Below are 20193 nucleotides of genomic sequence, written 5' to 3'. Positions count from 1 at the left end.
TGGGAAATACTTTAACATTATTAACTGATAGATGTCAGGGGGTGGTCCTAAGCCTGAAAGTCATGTCATGCTGCAGGGTATTCTGTGAACACTGAGAGGTAAAGCAGGATTCACAGAATTTTACAAAGAAAGTGAAGGAACATCAAGCAGCTTTTGATTTCCATGGAAAAATTACCTTTACTTTGTATGGTAATGACTTAGTACCATTTTGTTTTGAGAAACTCTCTGCGCTGCTAGCAAAAAGAAATCCAGGAGTGTGCACTTATTTTGGACAAGAGGAGGCAGAGTTTGGTTGTCTTTTATTAGACTTTTTTCAAAAACAGTTCTCTTAATTAATTTTCCATTTGTTGCAAAAAAGCACACTTTCATGGAGCTCAGTTACTTTTCTAACACTTTTGTAAAGAGCTCAGCTCAGTTTCAAAAATAGACACTTGCAAGGAGCCTTTCCCTGTCTGTTAACAACCGAAAATGGACACTTTCTTAGAGCTTTGTCTCTTAGCTACTGGACACTTGGAAAGGAGTTATGCTTCTGGTGACACATCTTTTTATTCATTTTTCAATTAAGGCAAATTATTTGTAAACAAGGAACTGGACCGTCTTAACTCAGGTTTGCTACTATTAATTTTTATGCAAAAGAATATAAATTTTAAGTAATGTCTGAATTGTTGCTAGCATGATTAGGGAGGCTAAAAGGCAGATAGAGAAAAACATAGCCAGATAAGGCAAAAGATGATCCAAAGAGATTCTTTCAGTATTTTAGTAGTAAAAGAACAGTGAAGGAGGATGTGAAGTGCGTCAGGAATAGTAAAGGAGAATTAAAACATTCAGAAAGTGAAATAGCAGATACTCAAAACTCGCACTTTTCTGAAGTCTTCACATGTGAGGAATTGTATAACCTACCAGCGGTAACAGGAACTACTAAGGTGGTACTGAGAGATTTGGAAATTGTAGTAGGAGAAATACTGCTCAGATTAAATAGGCTGAAATCAAACCAATCACCAGGACCAGATAATATTTACCCTCGAGTTCTTAAGGAGGTTAGCGAGTAGATATATAAACCCTTGACACATATTTTAAGAAGTCACTGCGCACTGGGGAAATTCCAAAGGACTGGAAAATTAAAAATTTTATCCATTTATATAAAAAGGGTGAATGAGCAGATCCAAGCAACTATAGGCCAGTAAGCTTAATGTGCATCACAGGTAAATTAATGGAAGGAATTATTAAGGATAAGATTGAGCAACACATGGCACGAACAAGAGTTTTACTGAACAGACAGCATGGCTTCAGAAGAGGGAGGTCATGTTTTACTAACATGCTGGAATTCTATGAGGAAACAATGAAAAGGTATGATTAAAGTGGAGCTTATGATATTAATTTATCTTGACTTTTCAGAAGGGTGGCACAGTGGCATGGTGGCGCAGTGGTAGCGCTGCTGCCTCGCAATTAGGAGACCCAGGTTTGCTTCCCGGGTCCTCCCTGCGTGGAGTTTGCATGTTCTCCCCGTGTCTGCGTGGGTTTCCTCCCACAGTCCAAAGACATGCAGGTTAGGTGGATTGGCAATTCTAAATTGGCCCTAGTGTGTGCTTGGTGTGTGGGTGTCTTTATGTGTGTCCTGTGGTGGGTTGGAACCCTGCCCGGGATTGGTTCCTGCCTTGTGCCCTGTGTTGGCTGGGATTGGCTCCAGCAGACCCCCGTGACCCTGTGTTCGGATTCAGCGGGTTGGAAAATGGATGGACTTTTCAGAAAGTATTTGATAAGGTGCCACCTTTGTGCCAGAAGTTGGGATCTCACTACAATAAGTTGGAGTTCAGGGTAAAGTTTGTACATGGGTGCAAAATTGGCTCAAACACAGGAAGCAGAGGGCCATGGTGTGAGGAACCCTATAAGAATTGGTTAATGTTAAGAGTGTTGTTCCACAGGGGTCACTGCTAGGGCTGCTGCTATTTTGAATATATATAAAAATGATTTGATAGGAATATAAGTAACAAGCTGGTTACGTTTGCAGATGATATTAAGATAGGTGGATTGGCAGATAATATAGAATAATATAGAATCATTACAGAGGGACTTGAACAGCATACAGGCTTGGGCAGATTTGTGGCAAATAAAATTTAATGGAAGTAAATGTAAAGCATTACACTATGGAAGTAAAAATGTTAGTTTTGAATAAACAATGGGAGGTCTGAAAATTAAAAGTACACCTTATGAGAAGAATTTAGGAGTCATAGCGGACTCAGCACTATCAACTGGCAGACAATGTTCAGCAGCCATTAAGAAGGCTAACAGAATGTTAAGTTATGTAGCACAATGTGTGGAGTACAAGTCCAAGGAGGTTATGCTCAACCTTTATAATGCACTGGCGAGGCCTCATCTGGAGTACTGTGTACTGTTTTGGTCTCCCGGCTACAAAAAGGACATAGCAGCACTAGATAAAGACCAGAGAAAAGAGACTAGTCTGATTCCAGGGCTACAGGGGATGAATTATGACGAAAAATTAAAACAGTAGAGCCTTTTTACTTTAAGCAAAAGAAGATTCAGAGGAGATATTATTGAAGTGTTTAACATTATAAAGGAAATTTGTGCAGTGGATTGAGACTGTTATTTTAAAATTAGTTCAACAAGAACATGGGAACACAGTTGGAAACTTGTTAAGGGTAAATTTCACACACATGGAATAAGTTACCAAGTAGTGTGGTAGACAGTAGGACTTTAATGACCTTTAAAACTAGACTTGATGTCTTTTTGGAAGATTTAAGTGGACAGGAACGGCGGGCAGAATGGCCTGTTCTCATCTTGAATTTCTAATGTTCTAATGATTGACAGCTGTCATTTCCTTGTCTAACTGCAGTCCTGTAAGGTATTAAGGGGATGCCTTTGAAAAGCCCACTATTGACAGTAAAACTGGATTGAAGTAAAGGTTTGAAAATAAGTACAATCTCAGTCAGTGAAGCAGTCTGCTGACAGAGGTCCCTAAGGTTGAATTAACTGGGTACAATATGGACAGTGATACAGGTAAGAGATTACAGGTAACAGTGTTAAACTGGTTTTGGCATCCCCCATTAAGAAATGAACCTAAGAGCCTAACCTGAAAAGTTAGTTGGCACTTTCGTGTTAGGTGATCTGATACCATGATAAAAACAATGACAATATGGGTAAGTTAAGTAAAAGCAAGATATATATGCTAAGACATTAGTCAAGGTATGAATATAAAATCTTCTTTAAACAGAATACCAGTTATATAAATTAAAGCTAGCTGTGCTGTTTTGTCTTTGTCATAAAAAATAACTTTTCATTTAAATAAACTGCCTGCAACAGTGAACACTGCATTTCAAAGAAAGTACCATTCCACACAACTAAGGATGTATTTCCTTAATAAAATGAAATGATGATTTTACATTAGACTAGGTAAAAAAACACCTTCCTATGTATATGCTGCGTGCAAAAAATAAGATGAGGTGACTTCTGCCTAATATCTTGAAGACTTGGTGACATTTAATCTGACTCCTATTAAAACAGTCAGCAAGGAGAGCAAACAAAAGCTTTCATTTCTAAGGCTTGATTGTTAAAACCTATGCTGCAAGTATCAACCAAAAAGATGGAATTAAGTAGACACAGGAAGTAAACTACAGTCCAACGGAAAATATCAAGTGTTTCATTTAAAAATCCATGCAGACAACAACTGACATTCTCCTGCACACCCCTTGTTAGTACACTTTAACCCTGGAGGGGAATATTGGAGAAGAGAGAAAGACTGTCACATAGTGTCAGCTAGTTGAAGAAAACTAGAGCAAAAAGAGGAGAGATCATATGGAAAGCTATATGTTTACCCTACTGGAAAAAAGGATTAACTGATCAGTAACCCCTGTGCAGTTTTACATGGCCAACAAAGGGTAACGTAATTTTTGGCCTCAAAGAACTGCAGATACAGATTAAAAAAACAGACATTTTAACAGACAAGAGACATAGATTAAGGAACACTGAATACACTCTCCTTTCAAAAGTAATGGTAAAATGGTAAAAAACTTAAAGGATCACCTCCAGCCTTTTATAGAATCTCACAAGCTAAACAGTTAGAAATGTAACAGCATTTTTACTAGTCAGAATGCAATAAGATTTTCAAAAGTTTCCTTTCACTCCGTTACTTTTTTATTTATTCTATCTACATATAGTATATTCTTTTTTTCTCTTTTATTGATTTTATTAAAAACAAGTAACATTCTATACAATCAAGTCAAACTTAACAAGACAAAAAGCTAAATTCAATTCAACCCCCACTCAAGAAAAAGAGAGGAAGGCCAACAGCCAGAGAAAAACTTTAAAAGTAGAACAGAGGGAAGAGAAACCCTTTCCCCAGTATAAATGTTTATTCTGAAATGTTATTGATTAGATCCTGCCAGGTTTTGAAAAAATTTTGAACAGATTCTCTAAGTTAGAATTAGATTTTTTTCCAATTTCAAACAGTATATCATATCGGTTACCTACTGACTTAAAAGTGGTGGGCTAAGATACCTCCAGTTGAGCAAGATAAGTCTATGTGCTGGTAGTGAAGACAATTACAGTTTGTTTGTCCTTCTCCACTTTAAGCTCATCTGGGAGTACACCAAACACAGCTGTTAATGGATTAGGAGTGATTGGGACACCAAGGCTCTCTGATAGGCATTTAAAGATTTTGGTCCAGAATGATGTTAATTTAGTGCACGCCCAAAACATATGGTTTGGTATTTGAGTTGTCTATGACTTTCACACAATACTGTACATATTTTCTAAAGAGTGGCTTTCTGGTATGAAAATTCTGGTGGTGCCACTTGAACCTGGGAGAAAGATGCTGTCAGAAGAGGTGAAGACATCCTGAGAAGCCGTGCAGAGTGTATGTATGTGTGTGTGTGTGTGTGACAGAGAGAAGGAGAGAGATGAAGCACTTAAACAGCAGCATTTATGACTCCAGCTCCTGTGCTCCAATTCATTTGCCTAGATGCAGTCTCAGGACCATCAGTGAGTCTCAGGAAGATCTTTAATTTGGACTGGATCACAGAGTTGGATGCAGATTGTGTTTCCACTGATCCCAAATTAATGGTTGTGAGGGACAGCCAGCAGCATGAATGTGCAGGAAGTGGATTATTGGAGCAACATGGAAGGAGCCATGGAAGATTGGAGTGGTAGCAGAGGCACTGGAGAAGGAAGGAGATGGCTTCAAGTATTCTTTGCATGAGGGAGCAAAGGAGAGTCACTGTATTTGATAATGTATAAGACTACCAGCATCAGTGGAAGATAAAATGTCTGCCAATAATGCCATATAAAAATCACCAAAAATGAAGATCTTTCAACATACTGTCAAACAGTGCAACAACCAAAGGTAAAATTTAAAAGATATCTCAATATCAACATTAAACAAACACTCAACATTGAAAGCAGAAAACCAAATGAATTTTCATAAATTTTAAATTTTTGTTCAATATGCAAAGTGCCAAACAGTACTGTAAATAAGTAATCAACATAATGTATGATAATGATGATGCTGAACACTCCAAAGTAGTTAAAGTTCATGCGCCCTTTAAATTGTGTCACAAAAGAATTAATCAATGAGTCACTTAAAAGGGCTCTAAGCTAGTGCTCAAAGGCAGAACTGAAAAGTCCAGGCTGCACATGTGCACACACAAGCAAAGAACACTGCAAGGTCCAAGGCCTAAGCAACCCAGAAACAGGCTTGTGGCACCAATCACAAAAACCAAAATTTACACATGCTTCCGAAAGAAATATTTTTACGAATAAGAAATTGCATTGCAATTGATTTTGCTACAAGAATTTTAACAATGCATTAAATTACTTAGAAAAGTTTATTACTTATTTAATTTTTGTATAGTTTTCACTGCAAGATGAGTGTGCAGTGCCCCACCTGCCCTTAAATGCCAAGACGCCACTGTCCATAAACCCTCTTTTAGCACATTCTCACACATACAAAAAAAACACACACATTCTCATACGGGACCAGGTCAGAAATGGACACAATGAGAAAATGCTAATGCCACACAGACAGTAACTAAAGAGGGATTCACAGGAGCTCAGTCCCACTAAAATGTGTTATATACACAATTTTATAAATACAGAATTTTATTTTTTTTTAATTGTAAAAGGACCTATACATCCTTACCTCTCGAAGTTTGGCTAGTTTTTGCTTTTTCATGGGTTGAATTGGGAAGTCTTTGTATCCTGATGAATTCAGGAGCTGGCTACTTGTTATGTCAGGAAAACCAAAGCTTTCATTTGTCTTGGTGGGTGAACTAGGAGCTCTGTTTATTACTGTTGCCTGTTCAACATTATCCCAAGAAACAGCCCTCATGATAGGTGGACAAGCTCCAAAGGACCTTACTTCGGCAATGCATTCTCCTGTTGTGTCAAGCTGATTCACAGTAGAAGTCTTTGAACTGGAATTTGTATTGCTTTGGCAAAACCCAGATGTTTGAGGTATTCTGCTAGTGGGTTCATTGTATTCCAATAAGCTCTTAGCTGTAGCCGTAACAAGTACATTTTCTTGAGATTTTTGGTTTTGTGCTAAGCTTCCTTTTTTAGTTTCAGTATAATTGTTTGAAGATTTAGAAGAAACCAGCAGTGGATCCCAGTTTTCCTTTTGCAAAGACATTTCATTTGAACTGCCGAAGGAGGCAAAACAAGGCATCGTTGCTTTTTGTTGAGCAGCTTTCTTTTGATCATTACATTTCTGATCCACAATGCCCTTCCTAGAGTTCTATAAAATTGGAAAAGAAAAAAATGAGTTTATGGACAAGTTAGCTGCCTTGATTCACTTAAAACTAGTTAGTACTTATACAGGACAGTTGAAGTGTTATGTACTGTAATGTGTTTTGAAACAAGTTGAACAAATACACTATGGAAATCAAATGCTTATGGCATATGTACTGTAGATTCACTAAATTTACACTGCATTGGTATTAGCTTCATTATTGGTTGTATTACTTTCTTTAGCTTTAAGTCAAACCCACAATTCTCATGTAACGTTTTTGACTTCTTAAAGTTAAATCTGCAAGAGAGAAATAAAGAAGCTATCGTTATAAGCAAAGCAATTATCAACCATTTGGAAAACATTTTGATCCTAGTTATGAGTGTGAACACACAAAGTCTTTTCCAACAACCTTGATCATAAGAGAGTAATGCTCCCTGGATTGTACACATATGCATCTCAGGTTGGTAAATACAATAATATGCATGAAATTAGAATTACCTTCAGCATATGAAATATCATTTTACAGACTGAAAGAGAAACAAGAACCAAATGGAAAGCAGTACCTAATCATGACTTTGTTACACATTAGAACTTAGTCTTGTATCTATTTCATGACAATAAAGTGTTTAAGATAGGGCTGCCAATGCTGTACTGTTAATCTGCTTTCCTATCCATGGAAGCACATAAATGATACTTGGAGCAATGGAATCAAAGGATGAAAGGATCATGTCATATTATTAGACTGCCAAGAACAAACCTATACTGTAGAATGACAAGGAGGGGTTGGGAAGTCAGTTTGCCTACAGTATATCTTCAGGAACCTGACTGTGTCAGACTTTGCTTATGTGTTTGTGTTATAAGTGATCTACTGATAAGTGATAAGGAATGTTGCTGACTTCAGTTTTCCTCTCCTCCACTGTCAATTGGTCATATGTCAGTGAAACTTTTAAACAACGTACAGTGCCCTCCATAATGTTTGGGAAAGACACATTTTAATTTGATTTACCTCTCTGCTTTAAAATTTCAAATTAAACAAGTCAGATGTGAATAAAGCCACATTGCAGACTTTCATTTCAGGGTATTTGCATACATTTCAGTCACACCATGTAGAAATGACAACACTTTTTCTACATGGCCCATCCATTTCAGAGCACCATATGTGTGAGTAGTCATATTTAGGTCTTTGTTGCATATCCCTTGCATGCATTGACTGCCTGAAGTTTTGGATTTGTAGACATCACCAGATGCTGAGTATCTTCTCTGGTGATGCTCTGCCAAGCCTCTAATGCAGCCATCTTCACCTTCTGCTTGTTTCAGGGGCTTGTCCCCTTAAGTTTTCTCTTCATCATGTAGAAGGCATGCTCAGTTGGATTTAAATCAGGAGACTGGCTTGGCCATTCAACAATTTTCCATTTTGTAGATTTGAAAAACTCCTGTGTTGTCTTAGCAGTATGTTTGAGATTATCATCTTGTTGTAGGATGAACCACCATCCAATTAGTTTTACAGGCATTTACTGGAACTTGAGCAGATAAGATGTTTCTGTACACCTCAGAATTCCTTGTTGAACTGCCGTCAGCAGTTCCATCATCAATGAAGATAAGTGTGCCAGTACCTGTGGCAGCCATACATGCCCAAGGCATAACACCAACACCACTCTTTTTAACAGATGAGGTGATATGCCTTGAATCTTGAGTAGTTCCTTTTTGTTTCCACACTTTGCTCTTGCCATCACTCTGACACGGGCAGGGCCGGATTTTCCTATAGGCTAACTAGGCTTCAGCCTGGGGCCTCAAGATCAAGAGGGGCCTACATTCAAATTGTTAGCAAAATTTTATTATCTCTCATGTAATTTACAAACTTAAAAATGGAAGGTGAAAGGGCCTCATAAGTGGAATAGCCTAGGGCCTCTTTTCATATAAATCCGACCCTGGACACGGGTTTACCTTTGACTCATCTATCCACAAGACCTACTTTCAGCAGGTCATACATTAGACTTAGTGATTACTAAAGGACTAAAAGTTGATATAAAACAGTTCATTGATATTGGTCTATCAGACCATTTTCTTCTACTTTTTAATATAGAAATAATGATAGAAAACACTCATTGTTAAAAAACACTTCTTTGACTCATCAGCAGCTTTAAAACTTACAAACATTCTAAGCAGTCAGTCCGTTTATAGTGCCAACTATAATAGCGAGGATAATGTAAATAGTAAGGTGGAAAGATTTAATACTAAGGTAAGAGGTGCTGTTGACATAGTTGCACCTGAAAAGACCATTGTTATACCATGGACCCAAAGAGTGTCTGATTTAAAGAGAGCATGCCATAGAGCTGAGCGTAAATGGAGAAAAACTAAACTAACTATCCACTATGAAATATTAAAAGTTAAAATAACAGAATACAATAACACAGTCCGTCTTGAGAGGCGCTGCTATTTCTCTAAGATTATAAATAACAATGCTAGTAATCCCAGAGTCTTATTCTCAACGATTGATCGTCTGTTAAACCCAAGTAACTCAAAGGAATGCCTCCTAAGTACATCAAGTAAAACCTGTGAGGCTATCGCTGTATTTTTCAATCAAAAAATTAATGATATTTGAAATAACATAGTATATCTCCCCAACACTAAGGATCCTCCTAAACCCCAGTATTCTGTTATAAACAAATTGAACTGTTTCACTAGGATAGATTTACCTGATTTACATAAAATAATTTCTCAAATGAAACCCTCCATCTGCGTCCTTGACCCAATACTAACAAATTTTTTCAAAGAAGTATCAGGCATGCTAATTGATAATGTTCTTGACATAGTAAATTCGTCATTAGATACGGGGGTCTTCTCAGACTGTCTTAAGACTGCTGTAGTTAAACCCCTACTTAAGAAAAATAACCTCGACCCCTCTGCTCTTAAAAATTTTAGACCCATCTCTAACCTGCCTTTCTTAAGTAAAATTCTAGAGAAGGCAGTCATTATGCAGTTAAATGACCACCTCAATAAGCATGCTATTCTTGATAAATTTCAGTCAGGTTTTAGAACAAATCACAGCACAGAAACTGCACTCGTTAAAGTAGTAAATGATTTGCGGGTAAATGCAGACAGAAGCCATTTATCTGTTCTCATCCTCTTAGATCTGAGTGCCGCATTTGACACCATTGATCATAATATTCTTAAGAATCGCCTTAGTCAATGGGTGGGCCTCTCTGGCAGTGTCTTAAATTGGTTTGAATCCTACCTGGCAGGGAGAAAATTCTTTGTTAGTTGTGGTAATTACAACTCAAAGACACATGATATCCTATATGGTGTTCCACAAGGCTCTATCCTGGGTCCGCTGCTCTTCTCAATCTACATGCTTCCATTAGGTCAGATTATCTCAGGGCACAACGTGAGCTACCACAGCTATGCTGATGACACACAGCTGTATTTATCAATAGCGCTTGATGACCCCGAATCTCTTGATTCACTAACACAATGTCTGACTTGTATTTCAGAATGGATGAATAGTAACTTTCTCAAGTTAAATAAAGAGAAAACTGAAATCTTGGTAATTGGCAATAATGGATACAATGAGGCTATTAGAAATAAACTGGAAGCATTAGGATTAAAAGTCAAAACGGAGGTAAAAAGCTTAGGGGTAACTGTTGACTGTAATCTAAATTTTAAATCGCATATTAATCAGATCACTAGGACAGCATTTTTTCACTTAAGAAACATAGCAAAAGTTAGACCTCTTATATCATTGAAAGATGCTGAGAAATTAGTTCATGCGTTTTTTTTCAGTCGACTAGATTACTGTAACGCACTCCTCTCAGGACTACCCAAAAAAGACATCAATCGTTTGCAACTAGTGCAGAATGCAGCTGCTAGAATCCTTACCAGGAAAAGAAAATCCGAGCACATCTCTCCAGTTTTGATGTCACTACACTGGTTACCTGTGTCATTCAGAATTGACTTTAAAATTTTGCTTATGGTTTATAAAGCCTTAAATAATCTTGCCCCATCCTATATATCGGAATGTCTGTCGTCTTATATTCCAAATCGCAACCTCAGATCCTCAAATGAGTGTCTCCTTTGAATTCCAAGAGCAAAACTTAAAAGAAGTGGTGAGGCGGCCTTCTGCTGTTATGCACCTAAAATCTGGAATAGCTTACCAGTAGGAATTCGCCAGGCTAGTACAGTGGAGCACTTTAAAAAACTGCTGAAAACACATTACTTTAACATGGCCTTCTCATAACTTCACTGTAATTTAATCCTGAGCCAGGCTAGTACAGTGGAGCACTTTAAAAAACTGCTGAAAACACATTACTTTAACATGGCCTTCTCATAACTTCACTGTAATTTAATCCTGATACTCTGTATATCCAATTCATTATAATAACCATTCATGGTGGCTCTAAAATCTGTACTAACCCCTACTCTCTCTTCTGTTTCCTTTTCCGGTGATGTTCCAAAGATGATGGATGGATTAAAAGCCAGAAGTCTGTATGACCATCAGCATCAAGTGACTCCGTGAGAACCCTAACTACAAAGAGGACTATTTTCATTTATGTTAGGTAGAATGCCCAGAGGGGACTGGGCGGTCTCGTGGCCTGGAACCCCTACAGACTTTATTTTTTTCTCCAGCTTTCTGGAATTTTTTTTTGTTTTTTTTGTCCACCCTGGCCAACGGACCTTACTCCTTTTCTATGTTAACTAATGTTGCCTTATTTTAATTTCTTATTTTGTCTTTTATTTTTCTTTTCTTCATTATGTAAAGCACTTTGAGCTACTTTTTGTATGAAAATGTGCTATATAAATAAATGTTGTTGCTGTTGTTGTTTCAGAATTTGACAGGCTCTTTTAAGTCCTTTTTCATAAAGTGTAATCTGGCCATCCTGTTTTTGTGGCTAACTAGTGGTTTGAATTTTGCAGAGTGGCCTCTATATTTCTGTTCATGAAGTCTTCTATAGAAAGTAGTCTTTGACATGCATATCTGCCAACTAAAGTCTGTTTCTGATCTGTCAGACAGGCTTTTGGGGCCTTTCCTTTACCTTAGTGAGGATTCTTCTGTCATTAGCAGTGGAGGTCTTCCTTGGCCTATAAGTCCCTTTGTGAGTATTGAGCTCAACAGTGCGTTCTTTCTTAATGATATTCCAGACATTTGATTTAGGGAATCCTAAGGGTTTTACCGATGTCTCAAATAGTTTTATTTGTGTTTTTCAGCCTCACAATGGCTTACTTGACTTTCACTTGCACAGCACTTGTCCTCATGTTGAACAATGGAAACTACAGACATCAATGACTGCCTGCACTAATGAAGCAATGGAGCACACCTGAGTAATCACAAACACCTGTGATGCCAATTGTCCCAAACATAGGGGTACCCTGAAATGGGGGGACTGTGTATAAAATGTGTTGTAATTTCTAAACATGCTGTGACCAAACTGTATGTAAATACCCTTAAATGAAAGTCTGCAATGAGCACTTGAATCACATCTGAATTATTTGATTTTTTAATTTTAAACTGTGGAGCAGAGGGGTAAACCAAGTACAAATGTGTCTTTGTCTCAAACATTATGTAGAGCACTGTATCTGTTAGGGTCCTTTCAGGTCTTTCAGTCTGAAATTGCTTTGTCTTACTGTGTGTTTAAACCAATCTTCATCTTTATGTGTGTGCATTATGTAGTTAATCAATTTTAAAATACAAATGCAATTTTGCCTGTGAACTTCTTACAGTGCTCTGAGCCTGCACTCAATGAAAACTGCTCTAAAAATGAAGAATTGAGTTGCGTTAATTGTATATATAGTAGGTGGGTTGATCAGGTGCGATTTTTAGAAAATTGTTTCAACAGTTATTAAGAAAATTATTTTTTGTTAAGTCTGGCCTGATGAGTCAATGAGGAGTTAATTTGTTACTCCCTGTAATTAATTTTATATTGATATAGCTGTGCCACCTGTCTAAGACTGGTAATCAACATACACTTCAATGTTTGTGGTGCACCATTCATTTTAATGTATCTTGTAATGCATTTAGTAATAAAATGCATTGCATTTGTCAGTCTTACAGAGGATGCATCACAAACATCTCTAATGGTAAAATGCATTACTACAAATGTTTGTGATGCACCATCTGTTGGAATGACAAATGCAGTGGATTTTATTTTTACAAATGTTTGAGATGCGCCATCTGTTGGAATGACAGAAACTTAGCAACTGGATGGACACACAGATACTCAGACACTTATCCTCTTATTAAGGTGAAAATTATAGAACCTATTTCTTTATTTGTTTATTTATTCAAATATCAAAAGTGTGTTTTGCCAACACAACCTGCCAATGACAATATTTATTTTAAGATACTATAGCCAGAGTCAGTAAACACTACATATTAAATGTATTCTTCCTCATCATCTGAATGAATCATTCCGTCTAGGGAATAATACTTTATGGTTTATTATTTTCTTAAACAAAATCTACAACATACAGCAGACAGTATATTAACTAAACTCAACTTTAAAACGATTGAATTGATGGACTGGCGGCCTGTCCATGTATTGTTCCTGCCTTACATCCTATGATTGCTAGGACAGGCTCCAACTGCCTTGTGATCTTACCCTGGATAAGTGGGTTATGAAACTGAATGGATGGATGGATTTATTTTGCAGCTCTTCCTTTATTTTTAACCATGAAAATCTTTATATTTAACTAGCTAATTTAAGAGACATTTTACCTGTTTCATCCTTCAAATAAAATCAGAATATTTATGTTTCTAGTCTTGAATCTCAATCAGGGTTCCTATAAGCAATTATGAATAAATGCAGTTCTTCAGGGAGACAAACCGTCCGAAAACAGAATTCATCTTAAGGAAGAACAGCAGTCTGGAAGAGGTAAAGAGGTCAAAGTGTAGGGAAAAATAAACGGAAAAGCTTTTATTTTAAAAAAAGCCCTGAATTTGATTAATTGAATTCGAGAATGATATATGTTCTGTATGGGATGGGCCCTGGCCATGACCCTGCCCTGAATACATGACTTTGAAAGATGGAGGGATGGGTGTTTGTTTGTTCAACTAATGCTTACGATGCTGACTTTCTTTCCACATTCTGAATACTCTGTGTCATGTTACTCTTTCATAAGGCAGTTCTACTAAGTTCAGAAATCGAAACAGAAATTATTCAAGATGGGCAGGAGGAGTATTCAAATTTAATTAACATTCAAAAAAAAAAAAACTAAATAAGATAGAAGTAAGGGTTGGATTAGACCATTGAGGCACTAGACAGAATTTTACTAGGTTAGTAAGGATTTACGCTACCTTATGTTAAATTAATAGTAACAGACATTAAAGCAGAGTCTCATCCAGTTTCTAAAACAGTTTTAGGCTTCATGAAAAGGCTGCTTGTTTGGTAAGGGGGTTCCAGGAAAAAAAAATAGGACATAGGAATAGCCTAAGAGGAAAGAGAATTAAAAGCAGCGCTAGCGATTGCACATGTCAGTGTATATAGACAGGAGCTGTGTCCTCTGTCACTTCAGACAGGGCTTTGCAAATGGACAGACTTGGGCCACCTGAGGGAAGGAGTAAATGAGAAGGAAAGGACAGAGAGAACTGGCAGGAGGTCACTTGAGTACAGCCAGGCTAATGGGGGGCAGCAGAGATGTGCTACTTGGGGTAGATGGAATCCCATTTTCCATCAATGAAAACAAACAGACATTTTTTTTAAATTATAAGCAAATTCTTGCCACTAATGGGATGTGTAGTTTAATTATATGGCTGTTTCTGATCTTATTATGTTGCAATATAAGCATTTACTTGTGTATAATCCTTTATGAGAAAATCAACAAAATGTTCCTGCAAAATAAAGTTGTGGCCTACTGAAAAAAGTATAGACAGCTTACAAAATATCTGTGCAGGTAAAGCTGTGGCTGGCAAATGAATTTAATTTGCCTTTCACTACTGATGTTGAACCCAAAGATTTAGTTTCTCTGGAATCTGCATAGACTAGAGTCTCACTTTCCTCTCCTGCACATTAACCACATCTATAAATGCTCAATTATTTTACCTCAGCATGTACATGAAATAAATTTAAAAAACTCGCAGTAAAACTGTTGTGGGGCCATCATGGGACATATGGTATATACGAGATGTAATGATTTAAATGAGAGATGTATGGAAAATATTATGGTGTTTTGTGTTTTTGTTTTATGCTATTCAGTGGTTTATGCTTTCTGATGTTGTCAAAGGGAATTACCGTATATTAACTGAACTAACCTGAACTGACAGTTTCTTCATTTCTTCACACAGATCCGTAGATACACAAAGCATGTAGCACAGAGAAGTAACCTTGCAATCTCATTGATACTATACTGTACATAACTTTGACATTTTAGATACATTTTGAATTGTATTGGTTTGAGTCATTGGTTGTGTTTATGATGTACTGAGTAAATAAACAAACCATCATTCATTACTTTTTAAAATGTTTCTCAGTTTCACTGCTTACTTATGCAAAATATCTATAAGTATTCCCTGGCAGTATGAACAGCAACAAATACTGCTCATAGTGCTGCAGTGTATTATGACAAATAATGGCATAAAATTTATTGTATATAACAGAACATGCTTTAGATCTCGGCATGCATATGTGCACATTATAAAATATTAAAAAAATGCAAAAACTTAAAGATTTCCCTTAAATATGAACTTGAAATGAAAAATACATTTTGACAAGTTCACTTTCCTGGGTCAATGGAGGCTGTCAGCCTGTTTGTGTGCTCCTGTTATTAAATAAACACCACATGTCATGACACCTCACCACAGACAACAATAGTTGTATAGAGGAAACACTGACCTTGAACTCCACAATTTTGCTATCAGCAGTTTCTTTGGCTCCTGGGACATCCAAAAGCAACTAAATAAAGAAAATAACTGATCACTCCTGAACCAGGATTCAAGAAAGCTGACTCAAATATTTTTGAAGCTCAGTAAAAGCTAAATAGCTAGAAAAATGGCATTTTTAACATAAAGTAGTTGTACCATTTCTTTAGAGCATTCATTTCATACAATATAATATTTACAGAATATTACTGAAAAGTAATGTCTACTTTATTGGTGAATGCTGGGAGCATTATTTTTCAGCATATAATACATGATGAATTTCATTTCCAGCTTTTTGAAATTCATTGATTCCTGTCGTATTTTCTAGTCAGCAGTCTTACATTAAATTGAAATGTATTAAAAGTGTCACAAATTTAGAATTCTGTGGGATAATGAAATACCTTGATGAAAGCATAGAGTAGTGCTGTGTCATACCTCATCAACTTGTTTTAAGGCATTTTCCAATATTTCTGTATGCTATAAAACTTAATGAATGACAAATAAATTATCTTAGACAATATATATGTGACTTGCCTGCTTGTACCTTGTTCTTTATTATTTGATTACATTGACTAAAGTATTGATTAAGCAACACTGATTTGATTATGATTCTTAAGAATATTTACTTGTAGTTGTCTACATATGTAATCAATGGTGAGCTATTTCTGAAACAGAGATTTATGTAGTTTGCGACAATTAAAGAATAGCTTAATTGTCTGCTGGTTTGTAGCTTCAAGAAGCATGGCTGTTGATTGACAGCTATCGAGCATCTTGAATTCTGATCCTCTATTACTGTGAACCTGATCACTAGTCCTTAGATACTAAGCCTTAGAAAACTCAGGTTATGTTCGGACACACATGAATAAGGAAATGACCAGCATTGGAAAGTGATTTCCCCCTGCAGTTTTAAAACCAGTTTTGCTTTTAGTAACTTATAAGCAAATCTTTTATCTGTTTAATTTTTAGGTTAACCCAAACCACTTTAAAGCTATTGACTGGCTCAAGACGTTTGTACGTTTGTCACTCTCAATATAGTAAACCAAATAATGTGACAAAAGCATTCTACATTTTAACAGCAGAACAACACTTTTAGAGGCAAAATTTAAAGCTGATTTTGTATATAATTACTGGATACATTTTTCTCATTCCCAAATTTCTCAATATCCTCTGCAACTACTATAAGTTTTCACCAGATACAGACTCAGCAAATTGTGGTATGTACCTGATTGTGTAGTAAAGACATGATGTGAATTGAAAATTTCAACCTGATAAGCAAAAAACATGCACAGCTGTGTTTATTGCTAACTGGAAAATCATTTTGATTCACAATTCTGCTTTATTGCTTAAAAGAATTTAATGTCAAACTAGAAAACAAACAGGGGGCATAGTGGTGCAGCCATAGCACTGCTGCCTTGCAGTAAGGAGACCAGTCTGCTTGGGTTTCCTGTGGGTGCTCTGTTTTCCTTTGAATGTGAAAAGACATGCAGGTTAGGTGAACTGGTGACACTAAAATGGCCCTAATGTGTGTTTGGTGTGTGTGTGTGTTTGCCCTGTGATGGACTGGCGCCCTGTCCAGGGTTTGTCCCTGCCTTGAGCCTTCTGCAAGCAAGGATGGGGTCCAGCACCTTGTAAACCTGGTTAGAAGATGACTAGAATATAAGTAATCAAAATACCTGAGGTGTAGTAGAGCTTCCATCTAAAATGGCTGTAGCTCCATCTGAAAACAGAAAGAATGCAACATAATTAAATTCACATGCTTTAAAGCTGAACTCTTATACTATCCAAAGTTTGTTCCTTCCAGGTGCCCAACGTACCATTTATCTTATTATTTTCCAAACATATTTAATAAATACTGTTGATGCTGCATGGTGCTTGCTTGCTAGTAGCTTGCTATCCTTAAAAGGACCACTAGCTTTAAGTCACACAAAGAAAAAAAAAAGTGAGTAAATTTGCAGCCTTGCTGTTTTTGTGGGTGCCACTGCCACTGGTGATGTAACGCCAGCTCATACTTTGGGTGGCTCATCCCCGGCTGATGTAACTTGTCCAGCATTGTTACTAAGTCCTTCATTTGAGGTGGCTGTCCCCAGTGACCACTTCCGGCTCCATGCAACAGCACACAAACATGTTGAAACAGTGGGGCTGTCTTCTCTCCAGCTTCCTTCATGAAGCCAGTAACAAGAACACATCAGCAGAGATCATAAGTACTGTGTTGTCAAGATGGTGCAGCAGGGATGTTGCATGCTGTGGTGTCATGTGGGGCAGGAGGGGTATTTGACGCTCCCCTGTTGATCTGTGAATTCAACTCCCCCTTGTGATGAAAAGGTGTCAACCAGTCATGGTGAATCTCCACTGCCTGGCATCCTTCCTTTATCAGGTACACTACTACAGACATCCGGGCTAGGATAATACATGGACTCTGACAGCTGTTGGCTAATTTAGGGCAGAGTTCCCTTTTTTGTTGTGGATTGTACAGCCATACCAGATCACCAGGGTGTAGTACGTGTTCTTGGCATTGACTGTCATATGCCCTTTTCTCTCAGTCTTTAGCACCCTTCTGATGGTTCCGAGCCATCATGTGAGTGATCTCCAGGCTCTTTTGCAAGTTATGCATGTACTGATGCCCTGGAGTTGTGTTGATACCAGGCTCTGGGAGTGTCTCAATGGCCAGAGTTAAACAATTTAGCATCTCACACCCAAGCATCAGAATGGCATGTGTGAATCCAGTGGAATCTTGGACAGTAAAATAATTAAGCTCACAGTACAGCAGGTAGATTTTGGTCCTAGTCTCTCTGATTCTCTTCTGTTAAAATGGAGAGCTAGGTGGCCAAGGTCTCATTAAATCTTTCCAAAAACCTGTCACTCTTTTGCTGCAGGGGAGTGGTGCAAGTCTTGAAGATACGTAGGAGCTGACACACCTCCTTCATTAGTTTGGCCTTAAAGTTTCCACCCTGGTCATTGTGCAGATCCTCATGTGCCACCAAAACATCAAAACATCTCCTCGGCAAGGCTGCTAAAACAGATGGTTGCGTTCTGATCAGGTCACTTTGTGAAACAGTCCATAGCCACAAACACATAATGATTCCTGACATCTCTGGTTGGAAAGGGACTGAGGGTGTCCACAGCCACCCACTCCACTGGCAATCCCGCCTGTAGAGACCGGAGTGGTGCATGCAATTGGGGGGTGGGAACTTTGTGCAGTGCAGCCACCACAGAATTGTACAAATAGGTGAACATCCTGCTTGCAGCCCACCCAGTGGAACTGTTGTCTCAGCCTCTAAAGTGTCTTAGACACTCCAAAGTGTCCCATCCCTGGGGGCTTGTGCCTGAAAGACTTGGTAATGTAGCTGCAGGGGCACCAGCAACTGTAGAATTTGGCATCTTGGAACCAGGTTTTCCTATCTTCGTTATAATAGTCCACCCCAGAGCTCTAAACTGTCCTATTGCAAGAAAACTGCCTTCACTTTGGGCCTGTAGGGTATGACTTCAACCCATGGTGGATGCAGCCCCCTGCTATCCATCCTCAAACTGCAGCCAATTCTGGGTCGTTTTCTGGAATTCAGATGTGCTGACGGCATGCGGTGTGGTCAGCTCTTTAAGTTTCTTATCTATTGTACCGTGGGTAGACTGTTATTGATCAGCCCTGGCAAAATAGCTACACTTCTCCAGGAAACAAGTTCTTAGTGAGAGGGCATCATTATTGGAATGTTGGCTTCTGGTTCTGTGCTTGATTACAAAGTCTTTCTCCTACAGTGCTTCTTTCCACTTTGCCACCTGACCCTCTGGCTCTTTAAAATTCAGAAGCCAGGTGAGTGAGGCATAGTCTGTTTGTAAAGTGACGTAGCACCCATGAAAGTATGGGTGGAAGTGCAGGATACCAGAGACCACTACCAGGAGTTCTCAGTAATCACACAGTAGTTTTGCTCTGGTTGGATCAGACAGCTGCTATAGTAGCGGACCATCCTCTCTGTATATCAATCTATCTGGGACAGGACTCATCTGTGCATTTGTGTCCAGGACAAATGGTGCCTTGGGTCAGGATAAGCTAAAACAGGTGCAGTGATAAAGACCTCTTTCAGTAGACAGAACACAGCTTCACATGCTGGTGTCTACCTGTAATCACTGCCACAGTTGATCAGTCCATATAGTGGTGCTGTTGTGTCCACAAATTCTCTCATGAACCGCTGGTAATAAGATGCCAGTCCTAGGAAACTGCAAGCTCCTGCACATTACCACACGCCCACACTATCAGTCTTCACTGGGTCAGTAGCTATCCTCATCACAGTGACCACCTGACCCAAAAACGTGGTTTCTCTCCTCAGTAGTTGACACTTTGCTCAGTTCAGCTTAAGTCCTGCAGTCTGGATTGTAGCAGACACTTTCTTTAGATAGATAGATACTTTATTAATCCCAAGGGGAAACTCCTGATAAATACTGATAAAATACTGATAAAAAAACAATATTAAATTAAAGAGTGCTAAAAATGCAGGTATAACAGACAATAACTTAGTATAATGTTAATGTTTACCGCCCCCCGGGTGGAATTGAAGAGTCGCATAGTGTGGGGGTGGAATGATCTCCTCAGTCTGTCAGTGGAACAGGACAGTGA

General features: G+C 38.1%; 1 protein-coding gene across 3 annotated transcripts in view; it reads right to left on the bottom strand.

Moving 5' to 3' along the window:
* Window positions 1-20193, bottom strand: part of mrvi1 (murine retrovirus integration site 1 homolog) — a 211970-nt gene that overhangs the window by 76666 nt on the left and 115111 nt on the right. For all 3 annotated transcript variants that reach the window (XM_028794872.2, XM_028794871.2, XM_028794873.2), the window contains 3 exons: window positions 17261-17304; window positions 15562-15621; window positions 6152-6745 (listed from right to left, as the gene is read on the bottom strand). In XM_028794872.2, the coding sequence (XP_028650705.1) occupies window positions 6152-6745; window positions 15562-15621; window positions 17261-17304 (698 nt within the window). The remainder of the gene's footprint in view (window positions 1-6151; window positions 6746-15561; window positions 15622-17260; window positions 17305-20193) is intronic.

The sequence above is a fragment of the Erpetoichthys calabaricus genome, chromosome 2 (genome assembly GCF_900747795.2).
Source record: "Erpetoichthys calabaricus chromosome 2, fErpCal1.3, whole genome shotgun sequence".
NCBI classification, from domain to species: Eukaryota; Metazoa; Chordata; class Cladistia; order Polypteriformes; family Polypteridae; genus Erpetoichthys; species Erpetoichthys calabaricus.
This window is presented reverse-complemented; position numbering and strand designations above follow the sequence as displayed.